At 50.6% G+C, this 22,052-nt stretch overlaps 1 protein-coding gene across 1 annotated transcript in view; it reads left to right on the top strand.

The window, feature by feature from the left end:
* LOC134342085 (NACHT, LRR and PYD domains-containing protein 3-like) overlaps positions 1 to 21,822 on the top strand; it is a 70,521-nt gene extending 48,699 nt beyond the window's left edge. The window contains exons 5-14 of the mRNA XM_063040029.1: positions 933 to 1,025; positions 4,122 to 4,214; positions 5,119 to 5,285; positions 6,050 to 6,221; positions 6,320 to 6,370; positions 18,171 to 19,938; positions 20,396 to 20,482; positions 20,640 to 20,810; positions 20,966 to 21,133; positions 21,297 to 21,822. Of these exons, the coding sequence (XP_062896099.1) occupies positions 933 to 1,025; positions 4,122 to 4,214; positions 5,119 to 5,285; positions 6,050 to 6,221; positions 6,320 to 6,370; positions 18,171 to 19,938; positions 20,396 to 20,482; positions 20,640 to 20,810; positions 20,966 to 21,133; positions 21,297 to 21,384 (2,858 nt within the window). The 3' untranslated portion in view covers positions 21,385 to 21,822. The remainder of the gene's footprint in view (positions 1 to 932; positions 1,026 to 4,121; positions 4,215 to 5,118; positions 5,286 to 6,049; positions 6,222 to 6,319; positions 6,371 to 18,170; positions 19,939 to 20,395; positions 20,483 to 20,639; positions 20,811 to 20,965; positions 21,134 to 21,296) is intronic.
* The last annotated feature ends 230 nt before the right edge of the window (positions 21,823 to 22,052 follow it).

Genomic DNA, 22,052 nt, shown 5'->3' with positions numbered 1-22,052 from the left:
TACCATAAAAAGCCTCATAAATGCAGAGTGCAGAATACAATACAGATAGAGAACAGATACACGGCTCCCACACACAGGCTCAGCTGTGATACAGGATCCTCCACCTGAAATATTAACGTACTCTCTGTCTTGCTGAATAATTCCAGCATTTTATTTTATTTATATTAACAATTTTTCTCAACTTGCTATTTTGGATGTATAGCTCGTCAATATTGTGTTTAACAAGGTGACAAACAACTAACTATCTGATAATAGCCAGGTGATATGCTCAAAGAAATCTTAACCAAGTTCTGGTGCTAATAATGGTCTTAAAGTTCAGCCAGAAAAAAAAACTATAGTGGGTCAGGACAAGATGTTACGATGCTGTGTGTGGCATTGCATTATTGCATTATTCAGGATGTCAGAGTGTTTCTCTGTAGACTCAAATCATATACTGCTATAGGTGTCAATGACAGGGGATGTTAAACTGAAAGGAGATGGTAAGAATCAGGTGTGACTGAGAAATCTGTATAGTCCAGTGACGAGAGAATAGAAGTCTCATCCTCAGCAGAAATGTTTCAGCCCACACTGCTGTGACAGTTGTCCACAGCGCCACCAGTGGTAGGAGGACCAAAGCAGTGGGCGCTGTCAGCTCAACCTGCCTTGCCAATCCATTGACACATCACACCTGGTCCAGGACACAAGATTCGTTCATAAAAGGGAATTGACTGCAATATAACCAGCAGATGCCATGGAGAATCCTGGCCCAGTGTACAATTCATGGAGTGATCGGAAATGGACATTGTGTGTCTGTGGGTGGATGGGCGCATAAAGTCTTCAGTGGATAGGCTGAAGACGTTTGGAAGTGTTTGCCTCAGTTTAAATACAAAACAGAGTTCTACTTTAAATCTCAATTAATATTTGACCCTCCTGTTATTTTGTTTTTCTTACAGAGCAGCAAAAACCTATCACACCTGTCCTCAAAATGGGTCAAGGTGCGAGCAGTGGAGGAGTTCCAGTGACGTCAACATCGGGAAGGGACACGGGTATGTTGACGAATTATTTTAGTTTATAAATACTCTGTTGTTTCTGCGTCTGGGTTTAATTCAATATCGGCAATTCACGAAATATTTGTGAAAACTGAGCAGAGAGATGAGAGAGAGAGTTAACATCTCTGGGGAAACACAGTCACGCGTGGGCGGATTACGTTTACCGTCTGCTCCTGCTCCTCTAACAGATTGTGATGCACATTAAAATAGCGAGTTACTCCAGAATACAAGACATTCTGCAGATGCTGAAAGTTTTGGGCAACACAAAGTCACACTAAAGATTGGCAGAACTCAGCAGGTCAGGCAGCATCCATGGGGCGGAATGTTTTGGATCAGGACCACAGGGAATAGAAAGTAATGTGGCAATATCTAGAATTTCTGTCCCCTCATTTCTAGTCTGGTGAAGGGCATTGGCCCGAAACGTTGGTTGTTTATTTTCCTCCATAGATGCTGCCTGACCTGCTGAGTACCTCCAGCATTTGTGAGAAACTCCACAGATTTGCCGAAGAAGTGGTTGACCAGGCAGGCAGACAGTAACCCAGAGTGAAGTGGAGGTGATGGGCAGTACCGGGAGAGTGATGGTGATGGGTTACTATATTCTCAGGAATAAGCAGAGTCCTTTCCAAACAGAGAGGTATATTCCCAGGGAGAAGAAAGAGCAGCCGTCAACAAAGGGAACTATGCCCCCTCCCAGCACCCACACACCCCCGATCGTCACCCCCCCCCCAGCCCCCGGCCCGAGCACGTTCCACACCGGGATCCCATGTCACTCCGCTTTCCCACATGTTTGATATCACGTGTGCGTTCCCCATACCGGGATCTGACACCCCGCTGTAACGCCTCATGCCTGGTGTCACGTGTGAGTTCCCCACACTGTGATATGGCGTCATGTGTGCACTTCCCTACGTCACACTGGTGCCGAGACGGATGAGCTTTACGGGATAAGGTAACAATTACCTGACCCACCCACCCCACCCAACAGACAGTAGAGGAGTTACACTCTTCCCATTGGTGAGAAGCCGTGTCAGTCACTGGTTACACCCAATAGCGGAGAGGGCATTAACCCCGCTGACCACATCACACGCTCCAACAACGAACTCCCCGTCAAAGCGGAATAAACCCCAAAGTAAATGTCCGCTTTCTGATTTATTTCCATTTCCCTCCGAGGGAAGTTGGGGCGTTTGTGAAGCGTCTCCTGCGGCCGGAGTCTGATGTATCGCTGAGAGGTAGGAGGAGACAGCTCGGCCCGTCGGTTTGATGCCGGTTTCCCGGAGAGGGAGGGATCCCAGCAGAAGGAGGAGGGAGATGGAATTAACTGTGTGGATAAATATGGTGTGAGGGGTTGGATTGGATGGAGTCTGAGAGGTTGTTTGTCCCGGTGGTGGATTAAGGAGCAGGATGGGGAAGGAGCCCATTAACAGAGGGGAAAGGGCATGAAGGGCTCGTCTATGGAAACGTCTGAGCCCACGCTGGTGACGAGCAGAGAAATTCACCACACAGGTAGCCTGTATCTTCATTTTGCTAGTGACATATAATTGTATATTTGCTGTCCCGTGTGTTGTCAGAATGTACTTGCCTGTGATGTTGCGACACATCAGTGTTTCTCTGTACCTGTATCATCGGATACTTGCTCACTTGGCCACAGCTTCGGGAGGACCTGAGAAAACTCACTGAGATTTGATTAGTGATGATCATCTTGGCAGCTCGGTAGGTAAAATGTAAAGAACACAGAACACAGAAATCTACAGCACATTATAGACACTTCTGCCAAAATGTTGTGCCGACCATGTAACCTACTACAGAAAATGACTAGAATTTCCTTGCAGCATAGCCCTTTATTTTTATAAGTTGCATGTACCTATCTAACAGTCTCTTCAAAGACCCCATTGTATCCGCCTCTACCACCGTCGCTGCCAGTACCTTTCACACACTCAACAGTCTCTGTGTGTAAAATGTAGTAGAAATCAGCAAACATACAATCGTAAAGCGTTAAAACTGAACTGTACCCAAGTGTAAGTTCATCGTATTTGAGTGAATAATAACAAAATATATTACATCCGTCAGTCCCCAGCTGTGTACTGCATGGAACAAAGCACAAATATGTAACTGATTCCCTCTGTGTTTACCACACCCCCACTGATGCGACTAGTTGCCATAAAAAGCCTCATAAATACACAACGCAGAATACAATGCAGATAGAGACCAGATACATGGCTCCTACACACAGGCTCAGCTCCGATACAGGGTCCTCCACCTGAAATATTAACATACTCTCTGTCTTGTTGAATAATTCCAGCATTCTATTTTATTTATATTAACAATCTTTCCCAACTGGCTGTTTTGGATATATGGCATGTCAACATTGTGTTGAACGAGGTGTCATACAACTAACTATCTGATAATAGCCAGGTGATATGCTCAAAGAAATCTTAACCAAGTTTTGGTGCTAATAATGTTCTTAAAGTCCTGCCGGGAAAAAAAAAACTATAGTGGTTCAGGACAAGATGTCACGATGCTATGGGTGAGACTGCATTGTTCAGCATGTCAGAATGTTTCCCTATAGACACAAATCATATATTGCCATAGGTGTCAATGCCAGGCGATGTTAACCTGAAAGGAGATGGTGAGAATCAGACTTGACTGAGAAATCTGTATAATCCAGTGACGAGAGGAATAGAAGTCTCATTGTCAGCAGAAATGTTTCAGCCCACACTGCTGTGACAGTTGTCCACAGCACCACCAGTGGTAGGAGGACCAAAACAGTGGGCACTGTCTGCTCAGCCTGCCTTTCCATTCCATTGACACATCACACCCGGTCCAGGACACAAGATTGGTCCCTTAAAGGGATTTGCCCGCAATACGGCGAGTAGGTACCCCGGAGAATCCCGCCATGGTGTACAATCCATAGAGAGAGTGGAAATGGACATTGTGTGACTGTGGGTGGATGGGCACAGGTGGACCAGGCTTTGTCAAGGCCTCAGTGGACAGGCGTAAGATGTTTGGAAGTGTTTGCCTCAGTTTCAGAACAAAACAATGTTCTCCTTTAAACCCCACTGAATGTTTGACCCTCCTGTTATTTTGCTTTTGTTACAGAGCAGCAAAAACTGATCGCAACTGTCCCCAAAATGGGTCAAGGTACGAGCAGTGGAGGAGTTCCAGTGACGTCAACATCGGGAAAGGACACGGGTATGTTGGCGAATTATGTTAATTTATAAATACTCTGCTGATTCTGCGTCTGGGTTTAATTCAATATCGGCAATTCACAACATATTTGTGAAAACTGAGCAGACAGATGGGAGAGAGATTAACATTCCTGGGGGAAACACAATCACACGTGGAAGGAGTACATTTACTGCTTGCTTGATGCTCCTCTAACAGATTGTGATGCACATTAAAATAGCGAGTTACTCCAGAAGACAAGACATTCTGCAAATGCTGAAAGTTCTGGGCAACAAAAAGACACACAAAATATTAGGAGAACTCAGTAAGTCAGGCAGCATCCATGGAGAGAAATAAACATTATACGTTTTGGATCAGGACCACAAGGAATAGAAAGAAATGTGGCAATATCTTGATTTTTTGTCCCCTTCATTTTCAGACTCATTGAAGGGCCTTGGCCCGAAACGTTGATTGTTCATTCTCCTCCACAGATGCTGCCTGACATGATGAGCACCTCCAGCATTTTGTGAGATATCCCATAGATTTGCTGAGGAAGGGTTTGACCAGGCAGGCAGACAGTAACCCAGAGCAAAGCGGTGGTGATGGTCAGTACCAGGAGAGTGATGATGATGAGTTCCTATATTCTCAGCAATAAGCAGAGTCCTTTCCAAACAGGGAGGTACACTCCTGGGACAACAGATGGAACTAAGCCCCCTCCTACACCCCCGATGCTCCAACCCCCAGGCCGCATCCATTCTCCTCATCTCCAGTCCCACGCCTGTCTCCCTCCGCCCACACCCCCCGCCACCGCAATATACATCTCGGATTGTGTTTCATGACCTCATGCACCAATTTTAGTTTTCTGAGAGAAAGTTGCTGTCTAATGGGACGTCGGTAATTTCTTCAATTGTTTCCCCATTTTCCTTCACAGATCCGAGCTCAGTGATCACCGAGCTCCTGGAAAGCTGTAACGATTCCCAGCTGCTGCAGCTGACGGATTTCTACCAGGACAGGCTGGAGCAGGCGATGGAAGGAGGGGTGCACGGAGTGAGCCTGGCGTTAACGGCCGAGTATCAGTTCAGTGGAGAGGAACATCGGGTGAGCGGGAGGGAGAATGGGTTTGAATTTTCACACATCACAGGACTGATGGGTGTCTCAACTCTGACTCATCGGGTATTAAATTAGATAAAATAAAAACTGGGAAATAAGTATTGTACCTGCAATCATAAATATGTGAATCTGAACCAGTGATAGAAAGGGGTGAAAAGACCCCGCGGACTGGTGGGTGGCTGCTCAGTGTTCGGAGTGAGTTGAGCAGGTAACAGTTGTGTGGGCTCACAGTATTAAATGGAAATATGACGGGAGGTTTCGGTTTGGGAAGACCGTGCAGTGTGACGGCAGGATGTCAGTGAGAACCGGGACATCATCAGTGGGTGCCACAGGAGCTGGAGTGTGTTCTGTTCTGGGTGGAGATGATTGTGTTACAATCTGTAACTGCAAACAGTGTGGATCGGGGAATACTGCCATGTTGTAATGTGTAATCACTGAATAAACCTCCACTGGAAAAGGCAAAGGAAAGGAATCAGGTGTCAGCCGGTAATCCGCTGTTATGTTGGACACTGGCCGACTGAGGAGATGAATCACATCATCTTTTCGGCAACTTCTCTGAGACTGTTCGCTCTGTTATAAAAACCTTCCGGACTTTGTTATTTTCTAATTTCTGTTTACACCATCTAATCCAGTGAGGAATTATTTATGGATTTTGACTGCTCAGAGTGATCCCGTTACAGAGTACATCATTTACTTCTCATTCTCTGTGTGAATCTGTCAGTCCCCAATATGTTCACTGTTACTCTTCACAGAAAATCTCTGATCTCGCTGATAAGGGAGAGCGGGCGGACAGTTCTAAACTCCTCCTGAGCCTGGTGATGGAGAAAGGCTCCCGCGCCCGGAGGGTGATGTGGGAAACCTTTGTCAAAATGCGGATTGGTGTCCCAAAGATTGACAAAATACTGAAAGAAATACAGGAATATGGTGAGATAATATCAGAGATTAATTTAATTTTGGATTCAAACATTACATACTTAGAATCTGAGGAACTGAAATGTGTCAAATTGTTTAAATCCGGACAGGTTGTGTTCCGGTCCAGCGACCCGTCCCGGAGATTCCCAGAGAGCTGAAAGGTAAGTGAAGAAACCGCTGTTACCATCACTGGCTGATGTTGTGTAGGGTCATGTCGTTGTTGAGCCACGGGGATTTGATCAGGTAGATGTTCCACCGTGACACAGCGCACAGTCAGACACATGGAAAAATGTTTGCTGGAGGGAGAGTTTTCACAGGACAGCATGAGGAACAACTCAGAGAGTTGGTGAGTTTGCTGAAAGGGATCACACGTTTCTGGGTCCTGCAACTACAGATCCCTCCACCGGGGTCAGAATGGAGAAGAGGGCAATCTGAGGAGTGAAGCTATGGGAAATGTCTTACTCCAAAAGGTGAAATCATTTCCCTACAACAACCCAACCCCCGGTAAAGCCCTCATCCTAAATCACTTTTCTAAACTCCCTCAGATCTTGCTGGTCATCATTTTTAGAACTGGGAGTCCATTGAAATTCTCGACACAGAGTTACAATGACAATTTAATGAGAAAATCAGGTAACACCCAAACTGCCCTGTTCAACCCCAAAGCAGCAAATGAACCCCACTCTGTTCACATCTGCACCCCCTTAGTGCAAACACTGCTACAGTTATCCAGTTTAATTTCCCACTCAATAATCCCGGGAATTCCATCAGGAGACAGTGTCAGTGAGGGTGAGATTGGGGGACAAAATCCTCAGCTCTTCCACAGAAGCTGAAATTCATGTGTGTCTGTGTTGTGTGATGGACACTGTGGAAGGGTAAGAGATGGGAATTAGGACAGAGAAACCGAGGGTTGTGCGATCGCGGCAAGAAAGGTGGAAAAGACTGAAAATATCTATAAATAATATTGCAATTAATTAAATTGTGACCGTCTGGATAAGAAACTCTCTACATCCGTAAGCACATGGTGTCTGTAAATATGGAGCCCAGGGCAGTGCATGGGCTCAAGAGATTGTCAGGCTTCATCATCACAGACTGAGTTGGATCTCACAATGCCACATTTAACAGCGGAGAGAGCGAAGGAAAGACAGATATCGTAAAAATTATCAATCTTACAGTAGCCCATGTTTTAACTGATTACTCAAAGCCCTTGAACAGAAACATAAAGAATCTCGGCAACAACCCTCATGCAGCCTGTCTCATTTCCAAGAACAAGTTCCAAAGAAGTTAATTTTTAAATGGTACCAGAGAAAGGTTTCAAACTAATCACGTTGCTGTCAGCTGTGTTAATGCTTTTCCAGTCCACATTCAGACAATCAAAACCCCACCATTCCCTGCACGAAGGCTTTAGTAACTCTCTACAATTTCCCTGCAAACTTGTTCTTCACTGTTCTTCACACTGTTTGCGGAGGGAACAGTCACGGCAATGAAATTCCCACATCTATTTCTGAAGATGAAACAGATTCTCTCCCTGATTATTGAAGAATATTATTTCTACAACTGCAACATTATCTAAAGTATATTTTTCAACAATCAATGTTTTCCTACTCTTCCTACTTTCACTGAATACGTTGAATGGAGAGACAACACACCCAGACAGGGTCCTGACACAGTGTGAGACCCCACACACACCTGACAGGATCCTGACACACTGTGAGACCTCAAACAATCCTGGCAGTTTCCTTGCACACTGTGAGCCCAAACACACCACTGGCAGGGTCCTGACACACTGTGAGACCCCACACACACCTGGCAGATTCCTGACGCACTTTGAGACTAAAAACACCCCTGACGTGGCACTGACAAACTGTGAGCTCCCACACACCCTGACACACTGTGAGACCCTACACACCACTGAAAGGATCCTGACACACTGTGAGATCCCCACACACCCCTGACAGGGCCCTGACACACTGTGAGACCCCAAACTCACCTGACAGGCTCCTGACACACTGTGAAACCCCACACACCCCTGACAGGGTCCTGACAAACCGTGAGACCTTACACAGCCCTGACAGAGTCCTGCACGCTGTAAAACCCCACACATACCTAACAGGGCCCTGACAAACTGTGAGACCCTACACACCCCTTACAGGGTCCTGACACACAGTGAGACCCCACGCACTCCTGACAGGGTCCTGACACACTGTGAGACCCCACACACCCCTGGCAGGGTCCTGACACCCTGTGAGACTCAAAATACCCCTGACAGGATCCTGACATACTGTGAGACCCCAAACAATCCTGGCAGTTTCCTTGCACACTGTGAGTCCAAACACACCACTGGCAGGGTCCTGACACAATGTGAGACCTCACAAACCACTGACAGAGTCCTGAAAATCTGTGCGATCCCACACACCCCTGATGCACTGTGCGACCCTGCACATCCCTGCCAGGGCCCTGATGCACTGTGAGATACCCACGCACACCTGACAGGTCCTGACAGACTGTGAGTCCCTACCCACCCCATACAGATTCCGGACACACAGTGAGACCCCACAAACCTCTGAAGGGGTCCTGACACACTGTGAGACCCCACACATCGCCAACAGGGTCCTGACACAGTGTGAGATCCCACACATCCCTGACAGGGTCCTGACAAACTGTGAGACCCCACACACCGCTGACAGGGTCCTGACAAACTGTGAGACCCCACAGACACCTGACAGGGTCCTGACACACTGTGAGACCACACACACCCAATACAAGGTCCTGACACACTGTGACACCCCACATACCGCTCATAGGTTCCTGACACATTGTGAGGCCCCACACACACGATAGAGAGAGGTGACACACTCTAAGACCCCCACACCCACCAGATAGGGATCTGACACATTGGCAGACGCCATACGCCCCTGGCAAAATCCTGAGACAGTCTGAGAACCCCCACACCCCTGGCAGGGTCTTGACACACTGTGAGATCCCCATACACCCCTGACAAGGTACTGACACACCGTGAGACCCCACACACCCCTGACAAGGTACAACACACTTTGAGACCTAACACACAACTGACAGAGTCCTGACACACTGTGAAAACCCACACGCCCCTGACAGGGTCCTGACACACTGTGTGACCCACACGCCCCTGGCAGGGTGCTGACAATCTGTGTGAACCCACACACCCCTGATGCACTCTGAGAGCCTACACACCCCTGGCAGGGTCCTGACACACAGTGAGTCCCCACACACCCCTGACGGGTCCTGACTCTGTGTGAGACCCCCACACCCCTGGCAGGGTCCTGACACACTGTGAGACCCCACAAACCCGTGACAGTGTCCAGACACACTGTGAAAGCCCAGACACCCATGCCAGGGTCCTGACCCACTGTGAGACCCCACAAACCTCTGACGGGGTCCTGACACACTGTGAGACCCCACACATCGCTGACACGGTCCTGACACAGTGTGAGATCCCACACACCCCGACAGGTTCCTGACACACTGTGAGACCAACGACATCCCTGACAGGGTCCTGACAAACTGTGAGACCCCACACAACCCAGTTGGGGTCCTGACACATTGTGAGACCCAACACATCCCTGACAGTGTCCTGACACACGGTGAGACCCCACACACACCTGCAGGGTCCTGACACACTGACACCCTACACACCCCTGACAGGGTCCTGACACACTGTGTGACCCACACACACCTGGCAGGATGCTGACAATCCGTGTGAACCCACACACCCCGGATGCACTCAGAGACCCTACACACCCCTGGCAGATTCCTGACACACTCTGAGACCCAAAACACCCCTGACAAGATCCTGACACACTGTGAGACCCCAATAACCGCTGACAGGGTCTTGACACACTGTGAGACCCCACACACCCCTGGCAGGGTCCTGACACACTGTGAGACGCCACACACACATGAGAGGGAGAGAACACACTGTAACACCCCTATATGCACCAGATAGGGTCCTGACACATTGCCAGACACCATACACCCCTGGCAAAATGCTGAGACGGTGTGAGACCCACCACACCCCTGGCAGGGTCTTGACACACTGTGAGACCCACAAACACCTGACAGGGTCCTGACACACTGTGAGACCCCACACACACCTGACAGGGTCCGGACTCACTGACAGACCCCACAGAACATAGGTAGCATCCTGGCATACTGTGAGACCCTGACCCACTGTGAGACCCCACAAACTACTGACACGGTCTTGACACACTGTGTGACTCCACACACTACTAACAGGATCCAGACAAACTGTGATACCTTACACACCCCTGACAGAGTCCTGACAAACTGTAAAACCCAACACATACCTAACAGGGCCCTGATAAACTGTGAGACCCCACACGATCCTGACAGGTCCTAACAGACTGTGAGTCCCTACACACCCCATACAGGGTCCTGACACACAGTGAGACCCCACACACTGCTGACAGGGTCCTGACACACTGCGCGACCACACACACCCCTCGCAGATTCCTGACGCACTTTGAGACTAAACACACCCCTGACAGGTCCTGACAAACTGTGAGACCCTACACACCCCTGACAGGGCCCTGACAGACTGTGAGATCCCCACACGTCCCTGACAGGGCCCTGACAAACTGTGAGACGCCACACACCCCTGACAGGGTCTTGACGCACTGCGAGACCCCACACACCCCTGACAGGGTCCTGACACACTGTACAACCCCACACATACCTAACAGGGCCCTGACAAACTGTGAGACGCCACACACCCCTGACAGGGACCTGACACACTGTGAAACCCCACATACCCCTGACAGGGTCCTGACACACTGTGAGGCCCCACACACACCTGTCAAGATCCTGACACAGTGTGAGACCCCAGGCACCCCTGGCAGGGACTTGACACGCTGTGAGATCCCCACACACCCCTGACAGTGTCCTGACACACTGTGAGACCCCACACACCCCTGACGGGTCTTGACACACTGTGTGACCCACACACCCCTGGAAGGGTCCTGACTCACTGTCAGACCCCACAGAACCTAATTAGCGTCCTGACATACTGTGAGACCCCACAAGCCACTGACACAGTCCTGACACGCTGTGAGACCCACACACCCCTGACAGGATTCTGACACACTGTGAGATCACACACACCCCTGACAGGCTCCCTACAAATCGTGAGACACCGCACACACATGAGATGAAGAGGACACACTCTAAAACCCCCACACGCACCGGATAGGGTCCTGACACATTGCGAGATGCCACACACCCCTGACAAAATCCTGAGACAGTATGAGACCCCACACACACCTGACAGGGTCCTGACTCACTGTCAGACCCCGCGCTCAACTGACAGGGTCCTGACACAGCGTGAGACCCCACACACCTCTGGCAGGGTCCTGACACAGTGTGACGCCCCACACACCTCCGGCAGGATCCTGACCCACTGAGAGACCCCAAACACCTTTGACGAGATCCTGACTCACTGTCAGACCCCACAGAACGTAGTTAGGGTCCTGACCTACTGTGAGACCTCATACACCCCTGACAGGGTACAGACACACAATGAGACCCCACACACAACTGACAGGTTCCTGACACAATGTGACACCCCACACCCCCCTGGCAGGGTTCTGACACACTGTGAGACAACAAACACCTGACAGGGTCCTGACACAAGGTGAGACTCCACACACACATGAAAGGGACACACTCTAACACCCCCAAACTCACCGGATAGGGTCCTGACACATTGTGAGACCCCACACACACCTAACAGGGTCCGGACTCACTGACAGACCCCACAGAACATAGTTATCGTCCTGGCATACTGTGAGACCATGACCCACTGTGAGACCCCACAAACTACTGACACGGTCTTGACACACTATGTGACTCCATACACTACTAACAGGATCCAGACAAACTATGAGACCCCACACACACCGGACAGGGTCCTGATACACTGTGAGACCGCACACACCCCCGACGGGGTCCTGACACACTGCAAGACCCCACACTGCCCTGACAGGGTCCTGACACACTGTGAGACCCCACACACCCCTGACAGGGTCCTGACACGCTGTGAGACCCCACACACCCCTGACAGGCTCCTGACACACTGTCAGACCCCACACACCGCGGACAGAGTCCTGACACAGTGTGAGACCCCACACACCCATGGAGGGATCCTGAAATACTGAGATAATCCACAAACAACTGACAGGGTCCTGACACACTGTGAGACCCCACAAACTACTGACACGGTCTTGACACACTGTGTGACTCCACACACTACTAACAGGATCCAGACAAACTGTGATACCTTACACACCCCTGACAGAGTCCTGACACACTTGCAGCCCAACACATACCTAACAGGGCCCTGATAAACTGCGAGACCCCACACGCCCCTGACAGGGTCCTGACACACTGTGAGACCCCACACACCGCTGACAGGGTCCTGACACACTGTGAGACCACACACACCCCTCGCAGATTCCTGACGCACTTTGAGACTAAACACACCCCTGACAGGTCCTGACAAACTGTGAGACCCTACACACCCCTGACAGGGCCTTGACAGACTGTGAGATCCCCACACATCCCTGACAGGGTCCTGACACACTGTGAGACCCCACACACCCCTGACAGGGTCGTGACACACTTTGAGACCAAACACACCCCTTTCAGAATCCTGACACACTGTGAAACCACACACACCGCTGACAGGGTCCTGACAAACCGTGAGACCTTACACACCCCTGACAGAGTCCTGACACACTGTAAAACCCCACCCATACCTAACAGGGCCCTGACAAACTGTGAGACGCCACACACCCCTGACAGGGTCCTGACGCACTGCGCGACCCCACACATCCCTGACAGGGTCCTGACGCACTGCGAGACCCCACACAACCCTGACAGGGTCTTGACACAGTCTGAGACCCAACACACCCCTTTCAGAATCCTGACATACTGTGAGATCCCCACTAATCCCTGACAGGGTCCTGACACACTGTGAGACCCCAAACACCCCTTACAGGCTCCTGACACACTGTGAAACCACACACACCACTGACAGGGTCCTGACAAACTATGAGACCTTACACACCCCTGACAGATTCCTGACACACTGTAAAACCCCACCCATACCTAACAGGGCCCTGACAAACTGTGAGACGCCACACACCCCTGACAGGGACCTGACACACTGTGACACCCCACACACCCTTGACAGAGTACTGACACACTGTGAGATCCCACAAACCACTGACAGGGTCCTGACCCACTGTGAGACCCCACACATTGCTGACAGGGTCTTGACAAAGTGTGAGACCCCACACACACCCGTCAAGATCCTGACACACTGTGAGAACCCACAAACCCGTGACAGCGTCCTGACACACTGTGAGACCCCAGACACCCATGACAGGGTCCTGACCCACTGTGAGACCCCACAAACCTCTGACGGGGTCCTGACACACTGTGAGACCCCACACATCGCTAACAGGGTCCTGACACAGTGTGAGATCCCACACACCCCAGACAGGTTCCTGACACACTGTGAAACCAAAGATATCCCTGACAGGGTCCTGACAAACTGTGAGACCCCACACAGCCCAGGGAGATTCCTGACGCACTTTGAGAATAAACACACCTCTGACATGGTCCTAACAAGCTGTGAGCTCCCACACACCCGGACGCACTGTGAGACCCTACACACCACTGAAAGGGTCCTGACACTCAGCGAGACCCAACACACCCCTGACAAGATCCTGAAACACTCTGAGACCACACACACTCCTGACAGGGTCCTGACACACTGTGAGACCGCACACACCCCCGACGGGGTCCTGACACACTGCAAGACCCCACACTGCCCTGACAGGGTCCTGACACACTGTGAGACACCACACACCCCTGACAGGGTCCTGACACACTGTGAGACCCCACACACCGCGGACAGAGTCCTGACACAGTGTGAGACCCCACACACCCATGGAGGGATACTGAAATACTGAGATAATCCACAAACAACTGACAGGGTCCTGACACACTGTGAGACCCCACAAACACCTGTCAAGATCCTGACACAGTGTGAGACCCCACATACCCCTAGCAGGGTCATAAGAGCATGAGACCATAAGACAAAGGAGTAGAAGTAGGCCATTCGGCCCATCGAGTCTACTCCGCCATTTTATCATGAGCTGATCCATTTTATCCTATTTAGTCCCACTGCCCAGCCTTCTCACCATAATCTTTGATGCCCTGGCTACTCAGATACCTATCAATCTCTGCCTTAAATACACCCAGTGACTTGGCCTCCACTGCTGCCCGTGGCAACAAATTCCATAGATTCACCACCCTCTGACTAAAACAATTTCTTCGCATTTCTGTTCTGAAACGGCGCCCTTCAATCCTGAAGTCATGCCCTCTCGTACTAGACTCCCCCATCATGGGAAACAACTTTGCCACATCCACTCTGTCCATGCCTTGTAACATTCGAAATGTTTCTATGAGGTTTCCCCTCATTCTTCTAAACTCCAAGGAATACAGTCCAAGAGCGGACAAACGTTCCTCATATGTTAACCCTCTCATTCCCTGAATCATTCTCGTGAATCTTCTCTGTACCCTCTCCAATGTCAGCACATCCTTTCTTAAATAAGGAGACCAAAACTGCCCACAGTTCTCCAAGTGAGGTCTCACCAGCGCCTTATAGAGCCTCAACATCACATCCCTAACACACGGTCCTGACACACTGTGAGACCCCACAAACCCGTGACAGGGTACTGACCCACTGTGAGACCCCACAAACCTCTGACAGGGTCCTGACACAGTGTTAAATCCCACACACCCCTGACAGGTTCCTGATACACTGTGAGACCAAAGACATCCCTGACAGGGTCCTGACAATCTGTGAGACACCACACAACCCAGTTGGGGTCCTGACACATTGTGAGACCCGACACATCGCTGACAGTGTCCTGACACGCTGTGAGACCCCACAGACACCTGACAGGGTCCTGACACACTGTGTGACCACACACACACCTGACAGGGTCCTGAGGCACTGTGACACCTCACACACCCCTCGCAGGTTCCTGACACACTGTGAGGCCCCACACACATATGAGAGGGAGAGAACACACTCTAAGACCCCCACACGCACCGGATAGGGTCCTGACACATTGCCTGACGCCATACACCCCTGGCAAAATCCTGAGACAGTCTGAGATCCCCCATACCCCTGGCAGGGTCTTGACAAACTGTGATACGCCACACACCCCTGAGAGATTCCTGACACACTGTGGAACCCCACACACCTCTAGCAGGTTCCTGACACACTGTGAGACCACACTCACCCCTGACAGGATCCTGACACACTGTGAGAACCCACACACAGCTGACAGGATAATCACACACTCTGAGACCACACACGCCGCTGACAGGGTCCTGACACACTGTGACATCCCACACACCCCTAACAGGGTCCTGACACACTTTGAGACCCAACACACCCCTGACAGGGTCTTGACACACTGTGAGATGCCCACACACCCCTGACAGGATCCTGACACACTGTGAGATCCCCACACACCCCTGACAGGGTCCGGACACTCAGTGAGACCCCACACACAACCGACAGGTTCCTGACACACTGTGAGACGCCACACACCCGTGACAGATTCCTGACACACTGTGGAACCCCACACACCTCTAACAGGTTCCTGACACACTGTGAGAGCCCACTCACCCCTGACAGGATCCTGACACAATGTGACATCCCACACACCCCTAACAGGGTCCCGACACACTTTGAGACCCAACACACCCCTGACAGGGTCCTGACACACTGTGAGACGCCACACACCGCTGACAGGGTCCTGACACACTGTGAGAGCCCACAGACACCTGACAGGGTCCTGACACACTATGAGACCACACACACACCTGACAGGGTCCTGACACACTGTAACACCTCACACACCACTCACAGGTTCCTGACACACTGTGAGGCCCCACACACACATGAGAGGGAGAGAACACACTCTTTAAGACACCCACATGCACCGGATAGAGTCCTAACACATTGCCAGATGCCACACACCCCTGACAAAATCCTGAGACAGTGTGAGACCCCAAACACCACTGGCAGGGTCTAAACACACAGTGAGATCCCCACACAGCCTGACAGGGTCCTGACACACTGTAAGACCCCCACGCACCCCTGACAAGCTACTGACACAATTTGAGACCCAACATATACCTGAAAGAGTCCTGACACATTGTGAAAACCCACACACCCCTGACAGGGTCCTGACACACTGTGAGACCCCACAAACACCTGACAGGGTCCTGACACACTATGAGACTGCACACATCCCTGACAGGGTCCTGACACACTGTGAGACCCCACAAACACCTGACAGGGTACTGACTCACTGTCAGACCCCACAGAACATAGTTAGTGTCCTGGCATACTGTGAGACCCTGACCCACTGTGAGACCCCACAAACTACTGACACGGTCTTGACACACTGTCAGACCCCACACCCCCCTGGCAGGGTACAGACACACAATGAGACCCCACACACAACTGACAGGTTCCTGACACAATGTGACACCCCACACCCCCCTGGCAGGGTTCTGACACACTGTGAGACAACAAACACCTGACAGGGTCCTGACACAAGGTGAGACTCCACACACACATGAAAGGGACACACTCTAACACCCCCACACTCACCGGATAGGGTCCTGACACATTGTGAGACCCCACACTCCACTGACAGGATCCTGACACACTGAGTCCCCACACACACATGAGAGGGAGTGGACACACTCTAACACCCCCACACGCACCGGATCGGGTCCTGGCACATTGCCAGATGCCATACACCCCTGGCAAAATGCTGTGACAGTGTGAGACCCCCCACACCCCTGGCAGGGTCTTGACACACTGTGAGATTCCAACACACAACTGACAGGGTCCGGACACACTGTGAGATCCCCACAGACCCCTGACAAGATACTGACACACTTTGAGACTCAACACACACCTGACAGAGTCCTGACAGACTGTGAAAACCCACAAGCCCCTGAGAGGGTCCTGACACACTGTGAGACCCCACACACTCCTGACAGTGTTGTGACACATTGTGAGACTCCACACACACCTGCAGGATCCTGACACACTGTGAAAACCTACACGCCCCTGAGAGGGTCCTGACACACTGTGAGACCCCACACACCCCTGACAGGATCCTGACACACTGAGACCCCACACACCCCTGAGAGGGTCCTGACACACTGTGAGACCCCACACGCTCCTGACAGTGTTGTGACACATTGTGAGACTCCACACACACCTGCAGGATCCTGACACACTGAGACCCCACACACCCCTGACAGGGTTCTGAAACTGTGAGATCCCACACACCCCTGACAGGTGTCCTGACACACTGTGAAAACCCACACACCCCTGACAGGGTCCTGACACACTGTGAGACCCCACACAACCCTGACAGGGTGACGGTGAGAGGGGAGGGGGAGCTGTGATTCCCTGACCTGTTCCTTTCACAGAATGCCCACTATCCTTTTCTCCATCTCCATATGCCACATCAACACTGGGGATTAAAAGTTTCTTCCACAGGAAAAAATGACAGCTGTGACAGTAGAGGGAGTTTGTCCAGTACGGGACAGTCAGGGTTCAGTGAACTACCAGGGAAATACTCACCTTCACAGCACAGTTAATTGTGAAATGTGATGATCTGGTGTTTATCTGGACCAGGCCTCTCTGTCCAGTTAGGGGTCTGTTTATGGAATTTACTTTCGAGCATCCATTGATGAATCCAATTAATGCAAGAGCTTTGAGCTAACTCTTGTGTGCTTAAATACTGAGTTCTGAGATGAGGCATCTAACAGTTTGTCCACTGTCTGTTCCCATGGAAGATGTTCAACAGAAACATAAGGAGACTCTGCGGACACAAACGGAAACACTGAGAGTCAACACGATCCTGATGAGGGAGAAGGTGAAGGTTTTCCAGCTGGTTGATCGATACGCTGAGCTCACGGTCATTTCTACTGTTCGAGATAGGACACTGGTGGAACATGAGCTGCTGGCAAGAGGCAGAGACCACGAGGAGTGGAGAGAGGAACATCTCCGCAGAGAGCTGGAGAAAATCCGGACAGCTCAGCTGTTTCAGAATAGTTACTCACATAGATTTTGGGACAAAATGAAAAGATCCTTCACACGATCAACTTCGGGATGTTCGGCAGCAGTGGCCGGAGTCGCGGGGATCGGGAAAACAACAATGGTTCAAAAGATTGTTTATGACTGGGCCAAGGGGAAAATATACCAACAATTCCAGTTTGTCTTCAGTTTCAAATTTCGGGACTTAAACTCCAATAACCGCAGAACAAACCTGAGGGAAATGATTCTAGATCAGTATCCTTACTTTAGGAAATCCTTGACAGAGGTCTGGAAGAACCCAAAGGGGTTGCTGTTTATATTCGATGGTTTGGATGAATTCAAACACAGAATCAATTTTGCAGACAGTCGGAGAGATACAGAACCCAAGCACCAGTGCCCAGATCCCGAGTGGTGGTGTGAAGTGTCTGACATTGTGTACAGTTTAATCCAGGGCAAGCTGCTCCCAGGGTGTTCAGTGCTGGTGACCACCCGTCCCACTGCGTTACATTTATTGGAAAAGGCAGAGATCAGTGTCTGTGCTGAAATCCTGGGATTTGCTGGGAAGGAACGGAAGGAATATTTCATCAGGTATTTTGAAGATCAGACGGTGGCAGCAGCTGTTTTCAAACACGTGGAGGAGAACGAGATCCTGTACACCATGAGCTACAACCCCTCCTACTGCTGGATCCTCGCTCTGGCACTGGGCCCCTTCTTCACACAAAGAGTCAGGGACCCGCAGCGAGTTCCCAAGACCATCACCCAACTGTACTCCTACTATATTTACAACATCCTGAAAAACCACGGCCGTGAGATTGAGAAACCCCGTGAGGTGTTACTCAGGGTTGGTCAGATGGCCTTCAGAGGAGTGTATGATAAGAAGATTGTGTTTACAGATGGAGATTTGATCAACTACAATCTGCAGCCTTCCCAGTTCCTGTCCGGATTCCTGATGGAGCTTTTGGAGAGAGAGGATTCTGCCCGGAGCGTGGTGTACACATTCCCACACCTCACCATTCAAGAGTTTGTAGCTGCAGTCGCACAATTCCTGAATCCACATCCCGGGGATATCCTGAAAATCCTCACTGAGGCCCACAACACAACAGATGGGCGATTTGAGGTATTTCTCCGTTTTGTTGCTGGTCTCTCCAACCCAATGACAGCTCGGGGCCTAGAGGAGTTTCTGGGTCCATTTCCTCATCAAACAACCTGCCGGGTGATTGACTGGGTGAAGGAGGAGGTTAAACGTCAGAGTGGAAACGCGAGGAGTGAATCTGGTAAAAGGAGCCTCCTGAACACATTGCACTACCTGTTTGAGTCTCAGAATCGTGGACTGGCTCAGGCCGCACTGGGATCTGTGGAAACACTTTCATTCCGTGAAATGACACTGACCCCGATTGACTGCGCGGTCCTGTCTCATGTCATCGGACTCTGTGATACAATAAAACGTCTCGACCTGGAGAGCTGCCACATTCAGTGTGAAGGAATCCAGCGGCTGGGACCCGGGCTGCACAAGTGCCGGGAGTTGAGGTAACTTGATTTATCTCTCACTCTGAACTGTGAAAGTGTCCCATTGTGTTGTTTCAATGTAAAGGGATTTGGGTAACCTGTGATAAATCAGATTGTGATGAATTGTGACAAATGCCATCCCCTTACCTCCTGTGGGATCTCTCTTACCCGTTACCCTTCTCCTGTGGGATCTCTCTTATCCCTGCCCCTTCCGACCCTCTCACATCAGGAACACGTTTCTAACCATCGGGGAATGAGACAGAATATGTGGAGTTTACAGGGTCACACCGACAGACTAAATTACTGACATTCGGTGAATACCCTGGAGCTGGGCAGTGAGGGACATTGACAGTGATGGGAACTCCAATCAGTGATTTACTGAAGGGTTTAATGTTTCCTGAAATATCCGAGTGAGAGAAATTCCCTCAGACCCACGGTTTGAATCACTTTGTTCATCAATTTGTCTGTTTGTGTTTAGACTGAGTGGTAACAAACTGGGAGATTCAGGAGTGAAACTGGTGTCTGCAGCTCTGAGGAACCCGGAGTGTAAAATACAGAAACTGGGGTAAGTACCAGACTGTGGGAGATTGTGTTTACAGTCACTGGGTGTCTGACACTGAACATTAATGTGATCAGTAATTGTGTTACTGATAAACACTGGGGATTTGTTCCGTTTCCTGTCTCTCTGTGTCCTTCACCCTCACTCTCTCTCTCATCTCCAGGCTGGGCAATGTCGGTCTCACAGATTCTGGTGCCGAGGATCTCGTCTCCGCTCTCAGTACAAACCCATCACTGACGGAGCTGGACCTGAGTATTAATGAACTGGGAGATTCAGGAGTGAAACTGGTGTCTGAGGCTCTGAGGAACCCAGAGTGTAAAATACAGAAACTGCGGTAAGTACCAGACTGTGGGAGATTGTGTTTACAGTCACTGGGTGTCTGACACTGAACATTAATGTGATCAGTAATTGTGTTACTGATAAACACTGGGGATTTGTTCCGTTTCCTGTCTCTCTGTGTCCTTCACCCTCACTTTCTCTCATCTCCAGGCTGGGAAATGTCGGTCTCACAGATTCTGGTGCCGAGGATCTCGCCTCTGCTCTCAGTACAAACCCATCACTGACGGAGCTGGACCTGAGATCAAACTCGCTGACAGACCGATCTGTCCCCGCTCTCCGCCGCCTCATACTGACCCTCCCGAGTCTGGAGCGGATCCGGTGAGTGTTTGTGTTAATGTTCAATGTGATAAAATATCAGCGGATCCGCGGGTTTTCTGGTGATATTTGTCTGTGAGTGTTGTTGAAACATTAACCCCAGTCCCCTGTTACTGACACGTTGTGTAATCTGTTTATTTCATCTTTATTCTCCCATCTGTTTCAGGCTGGGGTACAATCAGTTCAGATGGACCGGGAAGAAGGAACTGAGATCTCTGCAGGAACCCAGACCCGGACTGACAGTGACCGTGTGAACATCTGAATGTGTGAACATCCCCGCCCGCGGGATGGGGACATTTTTGCCGATTCCCCGCCCTCCCCTTTAACTCCCCCCCCCCCACCTTCCCCTTACCTTTAATGGCCGCGCGCCAGGTTTAATTCCCAACCGTTCTAACGGAGCTGGCTCCAGGGTCGCACGCGTAGTTCTTTGTGCGCCCGTAGTGACGTATTTTCGCCTGCTGTCCAGCGGCGCAGCTTCCGCCGGATGTCCGGTTTCGAGACCCCGCCCACGTGAGACCCCGGGAAATTACACAAACGGGAAGATCCCGGGGGCCGGGGCTCAGTCTGGGACACCGGTGTCCCGGGGTGGGATTATCCCGGGAGTATGTAATGCTGGCTGGCCTGCTGCGTTCACGGGCAACTTTTACGTTTGATGCCGGGGAATTACACAGACAGTAAGGGCCCGATGATGGCGGGGTTTAGTCTGGGACACCGGTGTCCCGGGGTGGGATTATCCCGGGAGAGAATCCTTTTGCTCCCTTTGCTGAGGATGGTGCATTCGGCAGTCTGGCCGATATAATGATGTTAAATAGACAAATACCTCAGCAGTGACCCTGGATCTGCAGCGATCTGGGACACGGTCCTGAAGTGTGATTTTATAATCATCGGTTCCCCGATGCAAAGTGACGGTGAGAAACGGGAC

The sequence above is a fragment of the Mobula hypostoma genome, unplaced genomic scaffold (genome assembly GCF_963921235.1).
Source record: "Mobula hypostoma unplaced genomic scaffold, sMobHyp1.1 scaffold_51, whole genome shotgun sequence".
In the NCBI taxonomy this organism is placed as follows: Eukaryota; Metazoa; Chordata; class Chondrichthyes; order Myliobatiformes; family Myliobatidae; genus Mobula; species Mobula hypostoma.
The sequence above is the reverse complement of the archived record's forward strand: the minus strand, read 5'-3'. Positions and strand labels throughout refer to the sequence as shown.